Source organism: Psittacula echo (assembly GCF_963264785.1).
Source record: "Psittacula echo genome assembly, chromosome: Z".
NCBI classification, from domain to species: Eukaryota; Metazoa; Chordata; class Aves; order Psittaciformes; family Psittacidae; genus Psittacula; species Psittacula echo.
In genome coordinates this window covers 72,908,141-72,931,993 of record NC_137742.1, presented here as the reverse complement: position 1 = coordinate 72,931,993, position 23,853 = coordinate 72,908,141, and the positions used below count along the sequence as shown (strand labels likewise).

Sequence of the window (23,853 nt, the reverse complement as noted above, 5' to 3'; positions counted from 1 at the left end):
ACTGCTGCTATGTTAAGCTGATCTGCTGCTGACAGTTACTGGAATGCTAATCTTTATGAGCTGAGTAAGTACAGGAAATGCCAGGGCTGTATTCCTGAGCTGCTGAAACGTGGAATGGGGACAGGAAAACTATTAACACTTAGTGAATACTATGTCTGTGCTTATTCTTTTGGAATATTCTTGTGGAAATCTTTCAGAATATATTTGTGGAAGTGGAGAAATGTGTTCACTGGAGGGAACACTGGACTTGGAGTGCTTAGCAGGCTGCCAAAATCCATTATCTGAATACAACCCTACATGTATGTTAATGTTAAGGGGTTTTATGTGTCATTTTATGTATTTAGATTGTTATTTTATATACCTTGCACTGGTAAGTTATAATAATATCAGTTAAATGTAAGATTTTTACTTTTAATTTGCAGTGCACTATTTTAGTGCTGTCTAACTTGTTAGCGGAAAACTGAGATAAGTTTATTTCAAAATGAGAATGCAAAATTAAAGAAACAGTAAATCTACTAGGCTTTTTTTTTTTTTTTTTGCCTATAGGTAGCATGTGGTAGTCATGGATAGGAAGCTATAGGACAGATTGAATGAACAGACTATTTGTTTGGAAGTCCTTTTAAGAATTGACACTGTTGGTTAAATTGCATTTTTCAAAATTAGCAGAGGCTTGGTTTTTTCCATGTGTAAGCTGTAAAACAGAAGCCTTGTGTAACAGCTGAGGTCTGAAAGGAGCATAGTCTAATCAATTTAACCTGTAAAGGTCATTGCACGGTAGGGGACTGTTGCCTAAATGTTCTTGATGCTGTCTCTTTGGAAATGGGTCAGTGTATGTTCCAACACCAGGTTTTGGGGTTTGCTTTGCTTACATAGCAGTCTTCTGTGGTTGAGGCATGCATGTTACCTTCTAATCTTCACTGCCTGATGAGGCTTAAGCTCATGCACCAAATATGATCTGATGTAATCTCTGCTGTGTATTGTTGCTGATGCTCACTTTTTAATACAGAAAAACAGTACTGGGAAGACTCTTCCCAGCTGCAGGGGCAGCGAGATGGAATTCTGCATGGAGCACAGTGTGTTAGCATCCTATCAGCATTGATAGTCCTTCTGGGTCAGGAAGGCAGCTCTGTCTTCTTGCTCTGCCATACATTATTTATCCTTGCTGTACAAGTTGATAACCACATTTTTATTCAAACACAGTGTTACTGCATTTTTTATGTCAGATAACTGTAGATTATTTTAGGAGCCTTGTGTAAGTTGTTTCCTGTAGTTGCTGTCATTGTCAGATTTCTCTTTCTCTGTCTCTTTGCTTGGACTCTTTATTTCACACACCTCAAGAAAGAAGAGGATGCCTCAATTTTTATAGTAGCCAAAGAATTTTGGGGGAAAGAATTTTAATTCCCATTTCTGAAAGCATTTATTCAAAAAAATAAAGGATTTCGTTATATCCTGACTCAAATTTATGCTTACAACAGTAGCTTACAGCATGTGCTGTCTGGAAGATAAGCTGGTCACCATCAGCAGTCAGAATGGTAATTTATATGCAGTTCAGTGTGTCCATGCAGTAGTGTACAGGCTCAGAAATTGTCAGTATCCTTCTTGATCCTGTGTCTTTGGTCTTATTTTTACAAACTGTCTGTAAACTCTGGGGTGCAGTGACAATAGGACAGAGTTGCAATCTAGCACTTCGTCCACTTTCAGATGGATGAATTTAATTTTGCAGAAAATAATCTGTTAACTCCAAGACTGTGTGACTGGAGGTCTATTTTTGCAAGTGAAGCTCCACTTGGCAGGTCTGCTTGCCACCAATAACACCAACACTTTCCAGATTCTTGAGTTAGGAGGGTAGAAAACCACTAAGTTTCAGGTAGGTTTATTAGGGAATTAAGCTTGTCAGGTTCTGTCTTTGTGTCATTTGTAGACAGATATGTTGAGCTTTCTCTTCAGTCTTCAGTTGTGTGGTTTCTACTTGCCTTGAGAGCTAATCACTTGAGGTTAGAGAGATTCAGGTAATGCCAGAGATACTCATGAAAGAAGTAGACATTAATAGCACACAAGTGTCACAACCACTGCTGCTCCTACAAAGTGCACTACAGGAATAGGTACGGGAAAAAGCTTAACAAACCACTTTTAATAGCCTCCTGCTTATCTGTTTCAAGTGGTTTCTTTTCCTTCTTTATGAAAAAACCTTAGGTTTTAAAAAACTGTTAGGAGACTTGCGTCCAATTTACAGAATTTGGGTAGTGGGAGGGGAAGCTGATGCAAGAGGAACTCTTAAACTTCATTTTCAGGCTTTACTATTTTTTGGCTTGTTTTTTTTTTAGTACCATTTTAAAATTCTGTATTAGTTGCCAGTGTATGTTGGCAGTAACCTCTGAAGCACGAAATCAGACTCTGTAACTCAAAGACAGTTGTAAAGCAGGTATGTTCATTACCGGCCCAGGTGCAAGGGGGATCGCTCCTCCTAACTTGCACACCGAGGGGTTAAGCAAGCGGATATTTATTACACACAAACATGCATATTCATTAGGTTCCCTAGAGAGAAGAGAGCACAGGGATATTACAATTAGTTTAGGTACTCATTATCATAAGTCTCATCCGGTTTTGGAGCTTGCACACTGCCCTCCGATGGGGTGTGGGCAGGGATCTTCAGGATGAAGTAAGCAGTCTTCCTCACAGTGCACTTTTCACCTTTGGCACAGTTGGATGCCCCAGTAATCACAAAACTAGCTGAAACCAGCCATATCTGTAAGTTTCTGATAGCTGGCAAAGATTTAGAACAGTGTGAGCTTCATACATAATTTATTGCAAGCAAAACAGGATGGGCAGACAAGGAGTGTCCGAAGCTAGCAGATATTTGGGAGTCACTGTCTCCAAACTAACTGATAAGTAGAAGGATGGTAAGAAATAATTCACTCATTAGAAGGATGGTCACTCATGTTAGTAAGACTACTAAATCCTGTTATCACACCATAGACTTACAACACAAACATTGTTCTCTATCTTAGACCTAAGTTTTAAGTTAAAAGTATTTTAACCTTATGTTTTCCAGGCACTTGCTTTCCTTATATCACCTCTGCCCTTCTGAAGCTTGCTAGGAATAGGATGTGTAAAGCTTGCTTTCTTCACCCTGCCATAAATAAGACTGTTTTATCTTAATACTGAATTTCTAACTCTCAAGGGAGCAAGATGAATGAGATGTTTGAAATTTCATTTTTGTTCTTGTTGCTTGAGGGACAAGTAGCTGCATTTTCATGTTCTAAGGGAAAGTAATTTTTCATTAGTGGAATTGAAGGAAAGCGGATACATAACAAATATGTTTAAGAAATGAATCTTTTTAATCTTCTGCTGACACTCCGGGATCCATACGTTTCTGTTGTCTGGAACTCAGCTCGAGTTTCTGGATCTGAAACAGTTCTGTTTTTTACCCACACTTAATGCTCTCTGACTTAGGACATATTCTTTCTGGGTAATTTTTGTTCTGTTTACCATCCTCTTTCACAGTAAGCTGAATGGTTAATCACCACTGGGAATTTTAACTATTGCTTCACTTCGTTCATAGAACAGCCAAAGTCATTTTGGCAGGCATTTAAAGACAAATTTAATTCTGCTGAGATATCATTGTTGAGTAGCACTTACGTAATGGTCTGACTAATAAGCAACCTAAAGCATTCGATCAAATGAACTTCTAAACAAGTAACTGCTTATTAATTTTCTGAGTAGCAATGATGTATTATAATTAAAGGTATAAAGCCATGCACGACTTACAGCAAGAGCAGTTACCTAGTTAAAGCAACAGAAGACTGAGCTGTGAGTCCTTGTTTCTGTATAAAAGTTACTTGGTCAAATAATTGGTTGAAAGGGTACAATATGTTTCACTGGTACAGTAGTGCTTAGAAATGCTTTTGACAGAATGCAGTGCCAGTGCAGATCTCTGTAAATACTAGTTTTTCAGTGTGAAAATAAAGCCATGCTTTAGTGGAAATAAATAAGCAGACATTAAGCTGACACATACATTCCGCTTTCACACTGAGGATTCACTCAGTTTTTGAAAGAAGAGGTTTCCATATAAGAATAGTCCTAATGGAGGCTTTATAGTTTTCATCAACATTTGTGTCTGCTTGCCATTGCCATTTGATCAGAAACTTTTGGGGAAAAAAATAGCTGATGACAGAGATGGTGAGCTAAATATCACATATATCAGAGAAGGGTTTTGTTGGGTTTTGTATAAGAGATATACTCTTCATTTTCACTTGACTCTTAAGGGAAAAAATGCATTTGACAGATTTTCCTTTCATGAGCTATATTGTCTATTTCTAAAAACTCTGCATCAGTAGTTTGAAAATACTTTACAGTTATTTCCCCTGCTCTAAGTATACATGTAAAAGTGCAGACTGTGTTATAAGCACAGTTTTGCTTATGATGCTTTGCTCAGAGGTACGTAAATGTGCAAACACTTTCTGAATGAGAAGGGTTTAGTTTTTATTTGCCTTTACTAAGTGTGGTTTTTCTTTTTTTCTTTTTTTAATGTTTGTCTTAGGTTAAAAAGTTCTGTCGTCTCAGGGAAGCAGTAGCCTGTTGTTGATTTCTTGGAGCAGCAACTCAAACCAATAATGAGCAGATGATAACAGTTAAACAGTGTCTGGCAGACAACATCACAGTGGCGAAGCTGCACAAGCAACATCAAAGAGCAGTGAACTTTTGTATTCCTGAGTCAGTGGGAAACATGCCCAGTAGTACCTCCACTGCCAAAGTGGCTGCAGTTTCTACATAGATCTCTCTAGATCTTTTAACCATGTCTGTTCACGCAACAGAGAATGATCCTCCTAGATTCTTCGTGGGTGGAGAAGATGGAGAAGGATTACTGGATTCAGGCAGATCGTCAGATTATGAACAGTTCTATGACCATGGGGAAGAAGAGGAGGAAGAGTATGACTCTGTATGTACTGTTGGAGCATGTGTGTACTATTCTGTGTGTTGTCTAGCATTATTTTACTTTGAAATGGCATTAAATCACAAAAGTCTAAGGTGCTCTAAATTGGAAAACTGATCATATTCAGATAATGATCTGTCAGTTATGTTTGGAAATGCAGCACATTTGAAAAGTAAGTATACTGTGAACTTTGAAGTAGATGTGCTTGACCTTAATACAGAGTTTCAGGACATGCCAGCTTTGCAGATTTGATTTGGATTCTGTGAATAAACTTAATGGCATAAGCTTTAATTTTATTTATTTGGGTAATTAGTAGCAAAAAATGGTCAAGAGTTTTTCTTTTGTGTGTGTTGTCAGCTGCTGCAGAGTTAACTTTTGATGTTTCTGTTTAAACAAACTCAACATTTCTTAATTCATCTTGCTGTTGTTTTCATTAAGATCTGATGTATTTTCATTCTTCTTCTGTCCTGACATATAGAAAGTGCATGCTAAATTAATCTTAACTGATGCCTTAGTTTCTTATCCTTGCAGTGTGTTCTGAATTGTATTTTAGCACTATGTTTACCAATTTTTAGTTATGCATGAGTTGTCATGTAATTTTTGTAGATGTGTTTTTTTAGTCTGTAGCATTTCACTATAGGGAATAGTCAGATTAAATTTTTACTGATGGCAGGCATGTCTAAAAAAATGCAGGCAAGTGCTAGTAAAACACTTCTTGATTAAAAGTAACTTGGAAATGCAGAGAAATAATGCAAAATTAGCATTTTCTGTTTAAAAGAATACTAGAACGAAATGAAAGATTGTTGGGGGGTGGGTTTGTTTCTTTTTAAACGAATGCTGTTGCACTTACAGATACCACTGAGAGGAAAAAAATTTTTTAAAGGCTTATAACAGGAAAGAAAATACCAACTGTACAAAAGAAAAGTGAAACTATCTATGCAAAAAATAGCTTAAATCTAGAATAGTGTTTTCTGGTTTACTAGTTTTCTTTTCATATCTTACTATGTAAGAAGATGAGAAGTCTTGTGGCTACTAAGTAGATATAGAAAAATTAAATAGGTTAAAAATGAATTGCTGGATAATTTCAGAATAAGCCATAAGTATTCAGATTTTACATTTCTGACTTAGATTTTGATCTTGTGTATTTTTTTTCCTAATACAATACTCACAAAAAGTAGTGTAGAGCGATTGAACAGTTTCATTTTTTGAGGTATTTTTCATAAGAATGCACTGGGGCATACTGTCATGCTTCATTTTATTACCTGCTAGCAATTTACCCGATTAAACATTAAATTGAAGGTAGTGCATGAATTTTAAGAGAAACTATCTGATCTAGTACTGTGCTGCTAAAACCCTGTTGTGTTCTGAGAAAACTTAAAAATAATAATTGCTTTCCTTCCCCCTTCCTTCAGCCACCGGAAAGACAAATAGCAGTTGGGATATGTTCAATGGCTAAAAAATCCAAGTCCAAACCAATGAAAGAAATTCTTGAACGCCTCTCCATGTTTAAGTACATAACTGTGGTAATATTTGAAGAAGATGTTATTTTGAATGAGCCAGTAGAAAAGTGGCCTTTATGCGACTGTCTCATTTCTTTTCATTCTAAAGGTAAATCTGCTAATGATACTATAATTTCTTTTGACATCTAAATACTTTAACCACTTTGAGGGTAATTTTTTTTTTTGGTCTTGTTTTTTGGATTTTGTTAGGAAGTGATTAATTTTTTTAATATAATACAATTTACTTTTAAAATACAAACTTTTTAAATTGTACTGTTTTCATTGCTTGAGACAGTCCTGTCTGATGTGGTATTTAAAATAGCGATTCCATTGGTAAATATTTGTGGAGCCGGTGGAAGCGGTGGTCTAATACTTACTTGGTCCAATAACTGTGAAGGCATGCTACTTTCTCAGTAGGAGTGCTGGGTCTCTGGCCACTTGTTCATGCATCTCTGCTGATATCTAGGAGGTTTTGTGGGGCTGGGCTGTAAAGCAAAGATTAACACATCTTTGTTGGCTGAAGCTAAAAGCTGTACTTCTAGGCGGAGGCAATAAAAGCCTAAGTTCTGGCCCTGTGGAACTGGAGTACATGTGGAGAGAGGAGGAGGGAACTGAAGACAGGACCGCTACTTTTGGCAGCCTATGCTGAAATTAGGCTGTAGTCTCATAATTGTCTTGAGCTGATGTTATGTCTTATTTCTATAGCTGAGGGAGCATCCTCCCACGTAACCCATATCTCTGGTTGTACTCTAAAAAAAAAAGCTTGGATATGAAGGTTCCAACCTTAGTGGTGGTGTGTCTTGTAGTTTTAATTTATTTGTCGTAATAAATATTTTAGGATTTCCACTGGACAAAGCAGTTGCCTATGCAAAACTCAGGAATCCATTCATAATCAATGACTTGAATATGCAGTATCACATACAGGACAGGTAAGTAACACTAATTACTTGCAGCAAACTACTTTTAAGTTGGAGACTATACAAATCTGCTGTTATTGCATAGCAACAGGTACAGTGTTGTAGTAGTCTAAATAGTACAGTAGTCTAAATAAAATTACTGTGAATGTTACTCTTCATTAATATATGCATAGTTTCCTGGGGTATGTATTTATATGTTTTTTTTCTTTTGCTGCTTTTATACTGGTATATCTGTAGATTTGTCAAGGCAGGAATTTGGTGATACATTTGTCTAAAGCTTAGCAAATAAGATTTAAACTTTGAAAATATATGTAGCAACTATACAACCTCCTATAATTGTAGAATTCTTGTGACTCACTGAAGGTCTTTTTTTCTGTTAAGTGTATACATAATAGAAGTTCTTCATATGCAAAGATCATGTACTTATTCAAAGTGAATTTTCTTTTGGAGCTGCAGTCATGCATAGTAAATATTAACAAAACAATAGCAAGCAAAATACATAAACATTGGAGCCTTCTGAACAGTGAGCAGACTTGCCGTTTTGGATGCCTTCAGTTGCTGTCCCTTCATGTTCATAATCTCCTTTAACAAGAGAATTATTTTGTGTAAATTGCTGTTGCAGTGGGAGAGTGGAGAGGACTGGCATAGCAAATTACATTTTTATTGGTATTGATGAGATCACTGCAAAGGTACAGCTGTGTCAGTGACCTTTAAAGCTTTATGTTAATATGAGTATTATATATGTAATCTTACCCTGTGTGATTAAAAAAAAAAAAAAAAGTATGTATTTTTCTCCTCCCTTACTCATGGGCTGTAAAATACAAACACTGGCAGGATTTGTATTACTGTGCAACCTTTGTTCTTTTCTTACAGGAGAGAAGTTTATGGTATTCTTAAAGCTGAAGGCATTTTACTTCCTCGCTATGCAGTTCTGAACCGTGATCCAAACAATCCCCAAGGTAAAAAATTATGACTAAAATATCAACAATTAGCACTTTCTTGTTTCCACTAGAGAACATACGTAGCAGAAAGCTAAATTTCACCTGCTACACAATTAATTCATTTGTGCAGAGGTTGCTTGCTTCTGTAGCATTTAAAGTATTGTGGATTAGCCCTATATCTGGCTTTGGAGGCAGTATGTGAAACAGGAAAGGCTCTGAGGCTTTATAAGCAGTGTTCATCAATAACAAAACATCAAGACTGTTTTGGTCACAAATTCAAAACATAGCACCAGACCAGCTGCTGTGAAGAAAATTAACTCCATCCCAGCCACAGGTAATACAAGTGTGCGTCTGAAAACCATGACTCCAAAGCCTGGGATCACAGTCCTCTTACAGCCATCATAGAACAACTAGAATATTAGGGCCTCCAAACTCAAACTAAGATTCTAATATGTTGCCAAAGAGAGCAGCATTACCCACAATAATTAGTAATTTTACTCAGGGAAGGAATATTGACAGAAACAATTTAGGCTATTGAATACTTTCCCTTCTAAGTACAAGCAACCATGTTTGTTGTTTCTCTTGTAGACCAGGGAAACCTAGTCTAGACAGATCTGCAGATGATACACTGTGAATATAAATGGTAATTAATTTTTTCTGTATCTGAAGAGAAACTTAATGTCTTTTTCTACTAAGCTGAAAACTTGTATCAACAATAAAAGATTGCAATGACAGGTCAAGACACAAAATTAAGAGATAAGAAAAATTAAAGGCAGTAGAAGTATTACTGTTGTGTAGTTCGTAAGAGGCAGGGATTTTATGTTAAAATGTCTGCGTAATCTAGGGGGAAAGGGACTTGTTTATGCTACAAAAGTCAAGTGAAAGCTGCTACATGTAGCCAACCAGTAATGAAGAGACTCCTGACCCCTAATTCCAGAGGACCGAATCCTCTGTGCAAGGTGCATCCATCAGACAGTAGGAGATGGTTCTCAACCTATTAAAAGTACTGTTGCATATGGCATTGCACCATGTTCACTGTCCATCTGCCATCTCCCTGATGTTTCAGAGAAAGGCACTGAAGCAAGAGACAAACGGCCCTACCCCCTGTCTTCAAAACATATTGAAAAAGCATACCACCCATGCAAGCTTATGCTTAATCATCATTAAAAGATGAGTCTTGTCTGACACTGAGGAAATCGAAAGAAATGCTAGAACATAATATAGGCATGGTACTGGAGACATATTCAGCACACAATCACCACTTGTGCAGTCAGTAACAAATCAAGAAAACAAAAATGTAATACAGCCTCTTTATTTCAACCTACAAAATTAACCGGAGTCTCTTAATCATTTCATTCCATCAGTATAAACTGTGTTGTTTGCACTGTTTCTTCAGAATGTAACTTGATTGAAGGAGAAGATCATGTGGAAGTGAATGGAGAGATTTTCCAAAAGCCTTTTGTAGAAAAGCCCGTTAGTGCTGAGGACCACAATGTTTACATTTATTATCCAACGTCTGCTGGAGGTGGAAGCCAGAGGCTCTTTCGAAAGGTAAGATTATTGTACTAAACTATTAAAAAGTTATAAATGTCTGACAGAATTGCAGAGTAATTCTGACCTATCCATATGTTACCTGGGACCTGTTTTGGCATGTCCTGCTTGTGGAAGCAGTGGTGGATCAGACTTATATCAAGGGAACATGTAGACCCTTGTTCCTTGCAGCAGATTGTCAGCCACTGCAGATTCGTATAGATAAAAAGCCTGTGCACTATCAGTGCACTTTTAGAATCTTACAAAAATCGTTTGGGAGCTAGCAAAGCCTATTTACTTCATTTGTTACAGGAAGTGTTTTCTCAGTACAAGTGTGTTATTTTAAGAAGTTTTAAAGTTTCTTAGGCAGAAGCCTATGAGTTTATTAATAGAAAAATATTCATTTCAGATTGGCAGCAGAAGTAGTGTTTATTCCCCTGAAAGCAGTGTGAGAAAAACAGGCTCCTATATTTATGAGGAATTCATGCCTACAGATGGCACTGATGTGAAGGTATGACAACTGTGTTCTTACTTATATTTAGAGCAATTGAGTCCTCCAAGAGCTTGTCAGTTTTAAAGATAAAATTATAGCTTGGTGTCAAGGATTACTTCTAATGAAGTTTTGGTACAGTTCATAAGTAAAGAACATAATTTTTACTCTAACTAAACACAGTACTTGTAATGTGAAGCAGTTTTGCTTATGTTGTTAGAGTCAAGGGGTAGAGGCTTATTACCCAACACATTGTTTCTCTTTTTTTGTATTGTATTAAGGTCTTTGAGCAGCATATACTTTCCTGTGTAAACACAGAGTCACAGAATCATTGAATGGTTTGGGCTAGAAGGGACCTTAAAGCTCATCCAGTTCTAACCCCCTGCCACAGGCAGGGACACCTTCCTCTAGACCAGGTTGCTCCAAGCCCTGTCCAACCTGGCCTTGAGCACTGCCAGGGATGGGGCAGCCACAGATTCTATGGGCAGCCTGCATTGGTGCCTCACCACCCTCACAGAGGAGAACTTCTGCCTAAGATCTCATCTCAATCTCCCCTCTGTCAGGTTAAAGCCATTCCCCCTTGTCCTGTCCCTGCAGGCCCTTGTCAAAAGCCTCTCTCCAGGTTTCTTGCAGGCTCTTTAGGCACTGGGAGCTGCTCTAAGGTCTTCCCTTAAGGAGCCTTCTCTTCTCCAGGCTGAACAAGCCCAGCTCTCTCAGCCTGTCTCCACAGCAGAGCTGCTCCAGCCCTCACAGCATCTTTGTGGCCTCCTCTTTACTTGCTCCAACAGCTCCACCTCCCTCTTGTGTTGTTGCCCTAAGCCTCTGTATTGTAATGCTTAAACTGGGCACATCTTTGTATTTATTTATTTAGTGCTGTCTAAAATATGAAAATATTTTTTAATGAAGAGAATTACTTAGTTCTGAAGCCAGATTTCCATAATCAAACTATAAACTAAAATAATTCTCAGATTAACCTGTTCTCAAGTTCTGCAGATAAGAGGAAAATATTATTCTTTATCTCTGTACCATCATAATTAAGAAATTCAGTTTTAGTAATCAAGTTCTATAATTATTATTTTTCTTTACCTGTGCTCCAGCTGTTTACTCTTGCTTTATCCAATTTGTCAATAAATGATGGGTGTTCTCTGAGGAAAAGGTACTTCAGAGTGACCTTTTCAACGGTGAAAGCAGCTAGTTTCATTTGAAGTCATTACCACATTTGAGATAAATTTGGCAAAATGTATGTGTATATGTAATGTGAGTGAAATACACTGAACCAAGAGCTCCTGCTTTTCAATAAAGGTGTACACAGTAGGTCCAGATTATGCTCATGCTGAAGCCCGGAAGTCTCCAGCTCTGGATGGCAAGGTAGAACGCGATAGTGAAGGAAAAGAAGTGAGGTATCCAGTCATCCTGAATGCAAGAGAGAAGTTAATTGCTTGGAAAGTATGCCTTGCCTTTAAAGTAAGCTGATTACTTTCCTATCTGATCAAACATTTAGTGTTAATTAATTGTTTATTGCATTAAACTTCCATAGGGTTTTAGAGCACACAGTCAGTAGCGATAGTTGCTGCAGAACTCCTGGGAAGGTGAAAAGTTGAACTTCCACATCTTTTTTTTTATCTAGAAGAATTCTTCCTTTAATGCATTAAAAAGTTCTGGATGGGTTGCTTATGTTGCTTAAGTTTCCTGAGTTCATGTGTTGCTATTGTGCTTTGCTAACCCACAGTGCGTTCTATTCATATGTTCATACATTTTGTTAATGGTTTCTCAGTTAGCAAAACACAATTTCAGTAGTTAAATTTTTATAACTTTTGTTACCTACTATTTACATTGGGCCCAGTTAAATGTTAATTTGGTACTGACATGACCAGGTCCTTATTTGAAGTGTTTGATAGTTTTGATTTTTATATAGTTTTAAGATTCCTTTGTTCAAAACTTCTTTCAATCTCTTGTCCTCCTTTTACATGTCTTATTAAAAGGCTGTCTTTCTGTGTGTCTCATTACCTGTGTGTAATTATGTTGGCATTCAAGCCTGAAGGGTGTGAATCTCTGTTATCTAGCAAAGTCAGCTTTGAGATCTGAAAAAGTAATCTGCTGAAATGGCATATTTTTTCTAACTATGTCAATATTATTTCAATGTCAAAACCATCCTGTCAAATTTAAAGTTGGACAAAAATGTTTTTATCAGTATTTTGTCGTTTTCTGCCTATGACTCGTATGTGTAAGGGGAAACAGCTGTCAGATGCGGAATTTGTAGGCCTGTCATTGCTTATGCTATCTCAAAGGTTATGTTTAGGCACATGCAAGCTTGGCTTTCAATACTGATATTGGTAGGGATATGTAGCAATGATAAAACCAAGTTGGGGATAGAGTCAAAAACAAGATGATGTCTGCATGGCATGAGCAAACCTAACATCGAACTGGCAAAAGGTATGAAGTATAAAATTTGTCATATTTTGCCATGTTTTCAGGTTAATACAATATTAAAATGTAAAGTTTATTTAGAATAAGCAGTTCTAAGGAAGGTGATCAATGACTAATACTTTATTCTTAAAAACAGCAAACAGTTTGTGGCTTTGATTTGCTGCGTGCTAATGGACAGTCCTATGTCTGTGATGTGAATGGCTTCAGTTTTGTGAAAAACTCTATGAAATACTATGATGATTGTGCTAAGATACTGGGGTAAGATTTTACTGATTTATTTGAGGAGTTTTGCCTTTTAACTCTGCTATTTGTGACTGTACTTAATGTACTATTAACTTATATAATATGTATATGTAATGTACTCCTGATTCCTAAATTAATTCTTTAAAATGAAATAGTGCATAAAATAAGGAATTAAAAATATAAAATATTAAAAATAATAATAAATCCTAAATGAATTTCTTATTCATAAAATCATCTGAAATATCTGAGTGTTTTCTGAACACATAAAGCTAACTGAATAAGTATTTTGAAAGCTCGATTAATTCCTGAAATAGAGCTTCAAGAACTTTCTTCCCCCCCCCCCCCCCCCCCAGTAGAGAAGCACCACTGGATGGTTGTGCTTGCTGCTGTTTAATATGTGCCCAAATTAATGTACATTGTCCTTGATCTGAAGCTGGTGTGTACTTCTGTATTTGTGAATTTCATATTGATAAATCCAAATGGATATAGTATCAAAGTGTCTTCTGTCATACCATCTTCTCTCTGCTACTGGAAGGAAAAAAAGGTGTAACAAGGGATCATACAGAATTGGGTAGTTAACTGTATGCCAATGAAACACTTGCCCCCAAAGTAGGCTGATTCTATTTTGACCAGTTAAACTGGTTTTACAGTAAGATTATACTGATGAGATATAGCTGACTTTCTGCATTGTCAAATGATCTGGGATCTTACTAAGTGGAGGAAGAGAAGCTCAAATCCTAGATATAACAACTGTACTCCTGTTGTTTTATGCCACTTTTTGAATTGGTTACAATTCTCATACTTTTTGATTTTTCTTTATTGCAATTGTAGCTATTGAATTCTCTGATAAAAGTTGTCTCTTTTTTTTCTTTATGCTTTATTTTGTTATGCTCTATACATTACAGTTTTAATTAACAGCAGAATTTTTTTGAGCTTTTTAGAGATTAAATTTTGCCTTACGCTACTTTGAGAGTTACTTTTTGTTTCCTCCATATTACTGATTCTTATACAGATATTAATCTAAAGTTCAGTATATTTTGATGAAATACTTGGAAAACAGAACGTTAGCAAGATTTAAAAACCTTCTGTAGGTGGAAGCAGTTTTGGAGTTATCTTACTTATTTTTCCAGTTCTAACACAGAAATGTTTGAGTAATTGCTACTAAAGATACCAGTTACTCCCTGATGAGAATGGCTTACTGATTACCAGGGACTTCGGTTACATAATGGAGTCAAGTGTCTGAATATTTAAATGAACAAGACTGAATCAGATCCAAGGAGCTATTTTAGGAACTGGAATTCAAAAGTTTCTTACAAATCCAGGGTCATTAGGCTAATGTCTCTTTAGCAGTTGTAGTATCTTTAAATTGTTAAGTAGGTTTTTATTATACAGTTACAAGAAAAATATACATTTAGAGACTTGTGACTGCTAGTACGTTGATAAAAATGCATGTCTATATTATCTGTTTGGTTTGGAGTTTGTATGTGTTGTATAAGCTGTGCTTTAACTTAGGCTTGTTTTTCTCTTTTTTTAACCCTTTCTTTAGAAATATCATAATGAGAGAACTTGCTCCCCAGTTTCAGATACCATGGTCAATTCCTTTGGAAGCTGAAGACATTCCTATTGTGCCAACCACTTCTGGAACAATGTAAGAAAATAGTCGATCTACCTGGATTGTGCAAACTCCTAAAGTAACTTGTGTGAATTTTTTTTCTTTTCACAAGGTGTGCCCACTTTGGCCTATGAACACTTATTTTGTGTGGTGAAAACAAGGAAGGAATCACAATTGCTATGCCAGCAGTCAGTTTCTGACCATTAGTCAAGCTGAGTATAGAACAGCAGATTTTCAAGTGTAGTGTCTTTTATGCATAGCTTCCTTCACTGCTAATCGTTCCAACACCAGCTTAATAATGTGCTTCTAATAAACATGCTTTCTCATTTAATGAACCTCAAATTGTTGTTTTGAAAACTACTTAAAATAGATATTTCCATAGTTACCCAAGTCTTAAAATCAGTATTTATATTTTATACCTTACATCATTTTCAGTTAACCTTATATTCTTGCATATTCTTCCATCATTTCTGTAATTATGTCATGTAACTGTGACTTTGTCAATTGTCTTGATTCGTGGTGGTTTTAGTACTAAATACAAGACCCTCATATATAGAACTGTGAAATGTAACTCTTGAAATTGCAGGATGGAGCTTAGATGTGTTATAGCTGTAATACGTCATGGGGACCGAACACCAAAACAAAAAATGAAAATGGAAGTGAAACATCAGAGGTAAGTAGAATCTTCGTAAAAATTAGTTTGGATGCTTTAGAGCCCAGCTCGCTTCTTGTGGATGTGCAAGCAATGAATTGAGCAGGAATTGCATCTTACAAGTTGGTTTTTGTTTTGGTTTAAATCCAACTGATGTTGCAGCTGATTAACAAGTATGCACATCTCTTTCTAACAGGACTGACAAATTACTCATGCAGACTTCCTTGCTGTGCCATTGAACAGTTGTGTGTGTTATTAATGAAAATGCATTTGTCTCTACAGATGCAGCAGAGAATATTTCTGGTTCACCATTTGATTGACGTCTGCCTTTCTTTTTTTATCATAACTGTGCTTGTGTGAGCTGCCATCTGCTGTACTACCTTTTTGACTTTTGTCAAGGATGGATGGCTCTCAGTTTCTGGTAGATAGCATCTTTATGTTAGGATTTATAAAGTGCCTAATATAATTGTCCTGGAATTAGGTGCAATTTCAGTAAAAAAGTAATTAGTAATTACTTGTCTTGGGACTAGATTCTTGCATTCAGAGATACATGCTGTAAAAGTGTAGGACTGCTCATCTGGTATTTTTGCTTCTGTTCAGGAACATTCTTGACGATTAGGAATTTACGTAGCTGTATATTAGAATATTATGTCATTTGCTATGAAGAATATATTTCTTTTTCTTAGCAGATCAATAAAAGAACATTTTACGTGCTCTTATTTCTTTAATATATTGAAGTCATTATTGGGAAATGGAATGTGAATAAAGGTTGGTTTGACCTGGTTTTAGCATGCTTTTCAAATAATGTAAAGGTGCCGATATCAGGCCATTATTAAGTTTAAGAACCACTTGTTCAGTGATATTTTAACTTCCTAGCTGTGTTTTTTAATCAGTATTCTTTCTCTTAAAGGTTTTTTGATCTCTTTGAAAAATGTGATGGATATAAATCTGGAAAATTAAAACTGAAAAAACCAAAACAGTTGCAGGCAAGTTTGTCTTTGTTTTCTTGCCAGGGTATTTTATAAATAGAAAATCATTTAAGTAAATCCCATGTTTTCTTTCTTTAGGAAGTGCTTGATATAGCAAGACAACTCCTTGTAGAACTTGGGCAGAACAATGATTCTGAAATTGAAGAAAGTAAAGCAAAACTTGAACAGCTAAAGACTGTGTTAGAAATGTAAGTGTTTAATTTTTCAGGCTTCATAGCAACAAAGTTGCAGCAGCTATTTTGACCTTTTAGACCAATTAGTCTTGTATTGCAATGGTTATCAAGTATGCAATGATATATTAATACAAGCACAAGGGTTATGAAGAGGAAGGATGTCATGTCTGACATTATGAAGAAGTGAAACATCTGTTTTCTCCTTATTTTCTTAATTGAATGTATAGCTTTACCTAGTATCTGTGTATTCATTCTGCATGAAATGTTATTTTTTTTCATCTCAGATTTTATCTACTTGCATATTTTTAAAATGAAAGTATTTAAGTGCAGGGTCTGTTTCTTGCAGTGTGTGACATGATGAAGTCTGGTGGAGCCAATAGGAACTTTCACTGTGTACTGTCTACTTAAAGCAGACTTGGTGGATTCCAAATAAATAAGGCTTTCTATATTAATATTTAATATTTGTATATTAATATTTACTAATTTAAACCCCAAACCCTAAGGCTTCAAGGTGTGTTAAATATCAGGGTCTCAGAGTTCTAAAAGGTAGTAGGTAACTTTAATTTGAAAAAAGTAAAATCAGGGCAAAGGCAGTTATTGAAATTTATGAGTTCTGCTTGAGAACTTAATTATTGGCTGACAAAATAGTAGCCATCTCTACTGCCAGATCAGATTCTGGATAGTCATAGCTACTGTAGTTGTAGATCTGAGTAAATTACTCGTGTAATCTGTAAGTGCTGTTGTCTCCTTTCCTTTTCCTTTCCCTTCTCCCCTCCTTTCCTTTTTTTGTCCTGCCTTTCCCTTTCCCCTTATTTATCTTTTTTTTCCTTTTGCCCTTTTGCGTTTTTTTTTTTTTGTTTGTTTGTTTGTTTGTTTGTTTGTTTTTTGGTGTTTTTTTTTTTTTTTTTTTAGTTTGATGTTCAGTGTCATGAAAAAAGTAGTAGATGGCATTTTTAAATGTTTTATTACAGAATGGTGGATGCTTCTGTAGTCTTACTGTGCTTGTTGAGTTAGGTTTATTTTAAGTGCTGCTTCACTAAATGGTGGTCAAATGCACAAATCAGTGACCAGTATAGATGTAGTATATCTGGTTACAGGAGCATAGCAGTTCTGCAGAAAAATGTATAAAATGTTTCTCTCCCTCTTCCCTTCTCATTTTACTACTTCAGGTATGGGCATTTTTCAGGAATAAATCGCAAAGTTCAGTTAACATATCTTCCTCATGGCTGCCCAAAGACTTCCAGTGAAGAAGAAGGTATTGTATTACTTTTGTACCTAATTACTTAATATCATGTGCATTTAAATAGTCATGGGCTAGTGGCATAAGACATCTTGATGGTAAGAAAATGGAATATGTTTTCAATTAGTGTTATTTCTTATTGGCAGATATTGGCAGAGTCTCTTGAATAGTATACCTAAAACTGTAGTAAATTTGTCTTCTAACACTGCTTTTTTGTAACAGAAAAGTCGGGTAAAAAGAAGATTCATTCATTCACTAGAAAACAGTGGTTTGGGTCTCGGATAAGAAACTATGACTCAACATTTACTGCTGTCTTTAAAACTTTTATAAGCTTTTCTTAACTTTGCCCCATGATTGTTGACTGAAATAAATGTAGGGTATTTAACATCTAATTTGGTTTATTTTCCTCTCCAAATTTACTTTTTGCCTCAGATTTCATGCTAAGTATATTTTATTTTTTTTTTTCTGTAATTTAGGCTACTTCAGGTTTCTCTGTTAAAGTGCCCATTTAGTTCTCCAGTTTAATATTTTCTTAATGTTAGAATGCTGTTAAATATTCAAATGTTGAAGCAATCTTTTACTGAAATCTGAAGTTTGAATATTTTTTGTCATTACAAAAAAAAAAAAAAGGAATATACTTTACTACTTAACTCCTTTCTCTGTCTACAATTAGATAATAGAAGAAATGAGCCATCCCTACTTCTGGTTTTAAAATGGGGAGGAGAATTGACCCCTGCAGGCAGGGTTCAAGCAGAGGAGCTTGGAAGGGCTTTCAGGTGTATGTATCCTGGTGGACAAGGTAAAAAAAAAACAAACCAAAACAACAAAAACCCTAAAAAAAGAATGGCATAAACACCTTTGAAGATAATCAAGTGCAAAATGAGAGTGAGCAAAATGTTTGTTTGGTAGGAGATTATGCTGGATTTCCTGGATGTGGTTTACTTAGATTACATAGCACTTACCGACATGATCTCAAGATCTACGCTTCTGATGAGGGACGAGTCCAGATGACTGCAGCAGCTTTTGCAAAGGTACAGTGTGAAGTTGTATTTTCAATTTTAAAAATTCTGGTGTTCTCAAGGTTTTTTTTGCTTTTGAAGATTAGGAGAGATTTATGGCTTATTAGAGTCCACAGTGTATAATGAGGCTTTGGTTTAAGAGAAATGTGGTGGTGTTTTTATTTGGGGTTTTTTTGGGGGGCTGTTTTTTGTTGGGTTGTTTATTGTTAATTTTTTTTCTAGGAGTATTTATTCAGTGTGAAAAAGCAGACAGTTAATGTGTCAGCATGTTAAGTTCTTTGAGCAGATGCAGACAGATTTTAATTATACAGCCCTAGCAATATACCTTAGTCCTTTCCAGTAACAACCTTCAGAATCACAGACTCATTTGGTTTGGAGAGGACCTTACAGCTCATTCAGTTCCAACCGCCTGCCAAGGGGAAGGGACACCTTCCACTAGACCAGGTTGCTCCAAGCCACATCGAACCTGGCCTTAAACACTGCCAGGGATGGGGCAGCCACAGCTTCTCTGGGCAACCTATACCAGGGCCTCACCACTCTCACAAGGAAGCACTTCTTCCTAAGATCTCATCTCAGTCTGCCCTCTGTCAGGTTAAAGCATACTCCCTTGTCCTGTTGCTACTTACTCTTATAAAAAGGCCCACTCAAAACTCCATTCATGTTAACTATTCAACCACATGTCTGTAATCTGAATAAATTCGAAGCTCTGCCAGTGTTCAGACTTCTTTCTTTCTCTTTGTTTCCATGCTGCATGTGTTGGCGCAGAAGTATTCCAGTCATCTGTCCTGCTTTCTCCTTGGTCAGCAGCCTTGAGCAGACACCTCCTCATTTCCTTCCTTATCCCAGAGCCCTTCTGTTGCCAGAAAAGTCACAAAAGTTTCTAGCGTTTTCCATTTTGGAAGTCTCCATTCACCTCTTGTTGAACTCAGCCTTTGATTGTCTTTCTGTACCACACCAAGTTTGGGGTTTTGTCTTTGTAGGGTCTCACAAAAACCCTGTCTATTTTCCATTTATCCTCCCAGATGCTGTTCAGCTTGCTGACTCTTCTGATAGCTCCTACCTGGTGACTCAATGCCTTGAGCAGGAGCATGTCCGCCACAAGTCAGGCTGCTGCTGCTCCCACCCTCAGGGAGAAGGCACTATGTACATCCAGCAACCCAAAACCTCAACAGCTGTCATCTCACAGGAGCAGTGTTGGCACTGCTAATATGCTGGGGAGCATGTTTTATGACATGTCACCATCACTCTTTCACCAACTGTAGCAATCCTGCACACCAAAGCAGTGTTTTGGGGGGCATTTCTGTGCAAATATGTGCATTGTCTGCCAAGTCCCTGTTTGTATCACTTGCCTGTAGGTTAGATAATCTTGAATTTAAATCTGGTGGATTTTTAAGATACTGTTGCATTTTCGTTTTTATCTGTTTGCCTGATTAATTGTATTGCTTGCTTCAGGGACTGCTGGCCCTAGAGGGAGAGCTGACTCCTATTCTTGTCCAGATGGTAAAAAGTGCTAATATGAATGGTCTCCTGGACAGTGACAGTGATTCTTTAAGCAGCTGTCAGCATCGTGTTAAAGCAAGACTCCATGAAATTCTCCAGAGAGACAGAGAATTTACTGCTGATGACTATGATAAGGTTAGCATGGCCATTCGAATTCTTGTGTGAAAGTAATGAGCAGTGATATTTTGTATCTATTTTGAAAAAATACTTGTGTGCTTGGAAATAGTTTGAACTACAAAGGAAGCTGTACCAATTGTGATATTAGATATTTTGAGCTGTTTTGCCATTTGAGTAATAGATAGCTACAAACTTTTAAGTAGGAGTAGATAAAGACTTCATTCATAAATATTTTTCATTAAAATAATTATTAAAAACTGTTTTTTCCATTAAAAATATTTTAATTATTCAAGAAACAAGACTATATTGTTTTCACTTTCTGTTGTTTTTACTTCAACAGTGTGTGGTATTACAATATATATTAATGCCTGCCTACTGCAGTTGTTTCAATGTTTAATCTGCTACAAAGCCTTTTTTTTAACTCAAGGAATACTAAGATGCTGAAAACCAGTAGGACACTTTATAATCAGTGAAAGAAGATGTCTAATTAACGTGCTAAATTAGTGCAAATTAATAGAGTTTATTCTGACTTAGTGCAGAACATACATGATTGTTCCTGGTTTTAAATGTGAGTAATGTTTTTGTTAAGAAACTTCTTTCTCTTTCAGCTGCTCTTACTCTGTCTGGTATAAAAACCAAATACAAGTCCTCAAATGAGGTTTAAGCTTAAACTGCTATTTCTGAAAATGTATTGAGACCAAATTGCTGAAAAATAATTTTACTATCTTGCATGTAAACTGTGTGTGGATTTGTTTAAACATGTGTATTAAAAGTATCATCCAAACCACTCCCAGCAGTGGATTCAGCAGTACTTGGAAAAAGTGACAGGGTACAGGTTTTCAAGGATTTATTTGTTTCTCCCCTTCTTTTTAAATATAATTATATTTTAAAATATAAATATAATGGGGTTTGAAATGTCACTGGAAGGAATAGAGCATACTCTTCGAAGAAAGTTACTGAAAGTAACTAACCTCTGGGATTATGAAGTGATAATTTTTTATTTTTTTTTTAACTTACCTAAAATTTGTGAAAACAGAGTTTTTTTGGGTTTTTTATTTTCTTTTTCTGTGCCACAGCGCCTTTCCCATTTATTTATTTGGTCATAATAGGGAGGTAGGAACTGGTTACTATTAGGTAGAGGGCAGAAGTTTTCCATATCCAAATTATCCTGTGCATTTGAGGAAACAGAGAAAAGTGCAAATATGTATTTGTGTTATGTATATGAATTATTGTTTAATTGTTTTCTTGCTTTGGTTTATGCAGACTTTTCTTCAAAAATGAGGCTAAGCCTCACTTATATGGATATTATCTGTATTGTTTTGGTAACACCCAACTTGATAGCTCTAAAATTTTTAAAATTACATAGTTCTGAGGGACATATCGTATGTTCTTGATATATGTAAATTTAAAGGGTTTCTTTCTGTTTGTGCATGTGTTTGTTTCCTTAATGCCTTAAAGGCAGTAGATAATTCAGAGATGGGTTCAGAAATTAATAGCAAGTTGCTTGAATACTTTTTCTCCAATACTTGGAATCTTTAATATATTCCATCTTATCTCCTCAGTTCTTTCAAATCTAGATAGTTTTGTTTACATCATTTTGTGTTTATCTCAAATTGCAGCTTACCCCATCTGGAAGCGTCTCACTGATTAAATCAATGCAGATTATTAAAAATCCTGTGAAGACATGTGACACGGTCTATTCCTTGATCCAGAGTTTGACTTCTCAGATCAGGCAAAGAATGGAAGATCCAAAGTCTGCAGGTACTTAAACATTTTTATACTTGTATTTAGTTTCTCTTGCTTACACCTGAGAGAATTGTAACATAACTTTTTGTAATTAAAGTTGCTCTTAGCAGAACCTTAACCAGCAATGGCATAGGGATTTTCAGTTTGATTCCATGTGCATCATTTTAAAGTAAAAAGCAGGAGGAACATGTGATCTCATTGCAGGCAAGGGCTCTTTGTGCTGCTCAGAAGTTCAAGCTAGTCCTCGAATGTTTGCAGAAATTCTTAATTATTTGAAACTCAGCAGTCCAAAAAAAAAAAAAAAAAAAAAAAGATGGTACTAAAGCTAAGTTACATAGGTACATTTTTATATTTAAGTATCTTTGCTTGATGTATGATTTATGGTAGTATTGCATAGAATGATGGTCAATATAAAGTGTGGTGAGCCAGGAAATAATGTGATGCAGGAAAACCAGACCTGGAAGTGACCACAGTGCTTTTCTGGTACTAGCTAAATACTGGAGTATTTGCTGCCAGTGTTATCTGCAGTGTAGAGTATGCAAACAACTTCTGTTCTGAGGCTGAGCAGGACAAGTATCACCTGTGCATAGCTTCAGTGGGTTTTGGCTATTTGATCTAATCCTCTGTCCTGGGATGGGGATAATCCATTCTTTTTACCTTCTCCTGGCTTTTGCTGTTACTACATGCGGGAGGGAGAAACAAATGAGATGCGTGGTCTGTTATTAAACAGAGATCTTGTCTTGCTCGTTTTCCTCCCTCCCAGAATTTTCTTACAACTTTTTTTGGTTGCTTTTTAATATATATATTATCTGTGCTGTAAGACATGCTATTTGTGCTGTAGCTTTCCTTAAAGGGCCAGTGATGCACTTCTGCATATAAGCTTTCCACTATCTTGATGTAGCCCTGGAACTGTGATGCTTTGAGCAGTAAAATGAAGTGTATGCACATCTGTTCCCTCTGCTCAAAAACATACTTGATCCTTTTTATCCCTCTGTATTCAACTATAACATTTGATTAAAATTTCCCCTTTGTTTGATGGCCTTTAATTATGAGGTGTGTCTGTGCAGATATTCAGCTGTACCACAGCGAGACACTAGAACTGATGCTGCGCAGGTGGTCCAAGCTGGAGAAAGACTTTAAAACAAAAAATGGAAGATATGATATTAGCAAAATCCCTGATATTTATGACTGTATAAAATATGATGTGCAGCACAATGGCTCATTGAAATTAGAAAACACAATGGAATTATACAGGCTTTCAAAGGCTTTGGCTGACATCGTGATCCCTCAGGTAAGCATTTTCAGTTATTAAATAAAGAAATTGAAGAATAAATGCTTTTTCAAATTTTGTGAAAATGTCTGCTCTTTTATATTGAAGGTTCCTGTATATTGCAGTAATAGAAGCCTTTAACATTATCTCTTATTTTCTGGTAGCAAGCTGATTATTTTTCTAAGAAAAATCTGATTCATAATTCATAAGATGTATTCAAAGTAATTTTTTTTCTTACCAATTTAAGCTCTGAAAATGTCTGCCTCTTTTAGTGCAGTGTATTAGAAGAAAGTGGTTCATCTGAGCCATTCTTCATAGATTTAAGTGCTGTCCCTGTGGACAATAGTGTATTCCGAAAATATGTTTAATTTCATTCTTCCTGCTTTTAGAAATTTCATTTCAAGACTCTTTGTAGATGACACTGTTAATCTATCTAATTTCACTTAAGCAATTTGAATTTAAAAAGACCTTTCTGCTGCTTCAGAATGCTAACACTCCTTGATAAAAGCGTGCACATTAATTTTCCTAGAATTCCAGGCCAGAAGCAGGCAAGTT

General features: G+C 36.1%; 1 protein-coding gene across 5 annotated transcripts in view; it reads left to right on the top strand.

The window, feature by feature from the left end:
* The window catches only part of PPIP5K2 (diphosphoinositol pentakisphosphate kinase 2), a 49,846-nt gene that overhangs the window by 7,372 nt on the left and 18,621 nt on the right, over window positions 1-23,853 (top strand). For 3 of the 5 annotated variants that reach the window (XM_080637145.1, XM_080637143.1, XM_080637146.1), the window contains exons 2-19: window positions 4,541-4,939; window positions 6,346-6,541; window positions 7,271-7,361; window positions 8,223-8,308; window positions 9,687-9,841; window positions 10,230-10,331; window positions 11,613-11,774; window positions 12,874-12,995; window positions 14,527-14,628; window positions 15,179-15,265; window positions 16,155-16,230; window positions 16,312-16,421; window positions 17,576-17,661; window positions 18,320-18,445; window positions 18,556-18,677; window positions 20,118-20,300; window positions 21,902-22,043; window positions 23,096-23,319. In XM_080637145.1, the coding sequence (XP_080493271.1) occupies window positions 4,796-4,939; window positions 6,346-6,541; window positions 7,271-7,361; window positions 8,223-8,308; window positions 9,687-9,841; window positions 10,230-10,331; window positions 11,613-11,774; window positions 12,874-12,995; window positions 14,527-14,628; window positions 15,179-15,265; window positions 16,155-16,230; window positions 16,312-16,421; window positions 17,576-17,661; window positions 18,320-18,445; window positions 18,556-18,677; window positions 20,118-20,300; window positions 21,902-22,043; window positions 23,096-23,319 (2,316 nt within the window). In that variant the 5' untranslated portion in view covers window positions 4,541-4,795. Of the gene's footprint in view, window positions 1-4,269; window positions 4,940-6,345; window positions 6,542-7,270; window positions 7,362-8,222; window positions 8,309-9,686; window positions 9,842-10,229; window positions 10,332-11,612; window positions 11,775-12,873; window positions 12,996-14,526; window positions 14,629-15,178; window positions 15,266-16,154; window positions 16,231-16,311; window positions 16,422-17,575; window positions 17,662-18,319; window positions 18,446-18,555; window positions 18,678-20,117; window positions 20,301-21,901; window positions 22,044-23,095; window positions 23,320-23,853 lie in introns of those variants that run through there. The other 2 variants (XM_080637144.1, XM_080637147.1) reach the window with 1 other exon arrangement.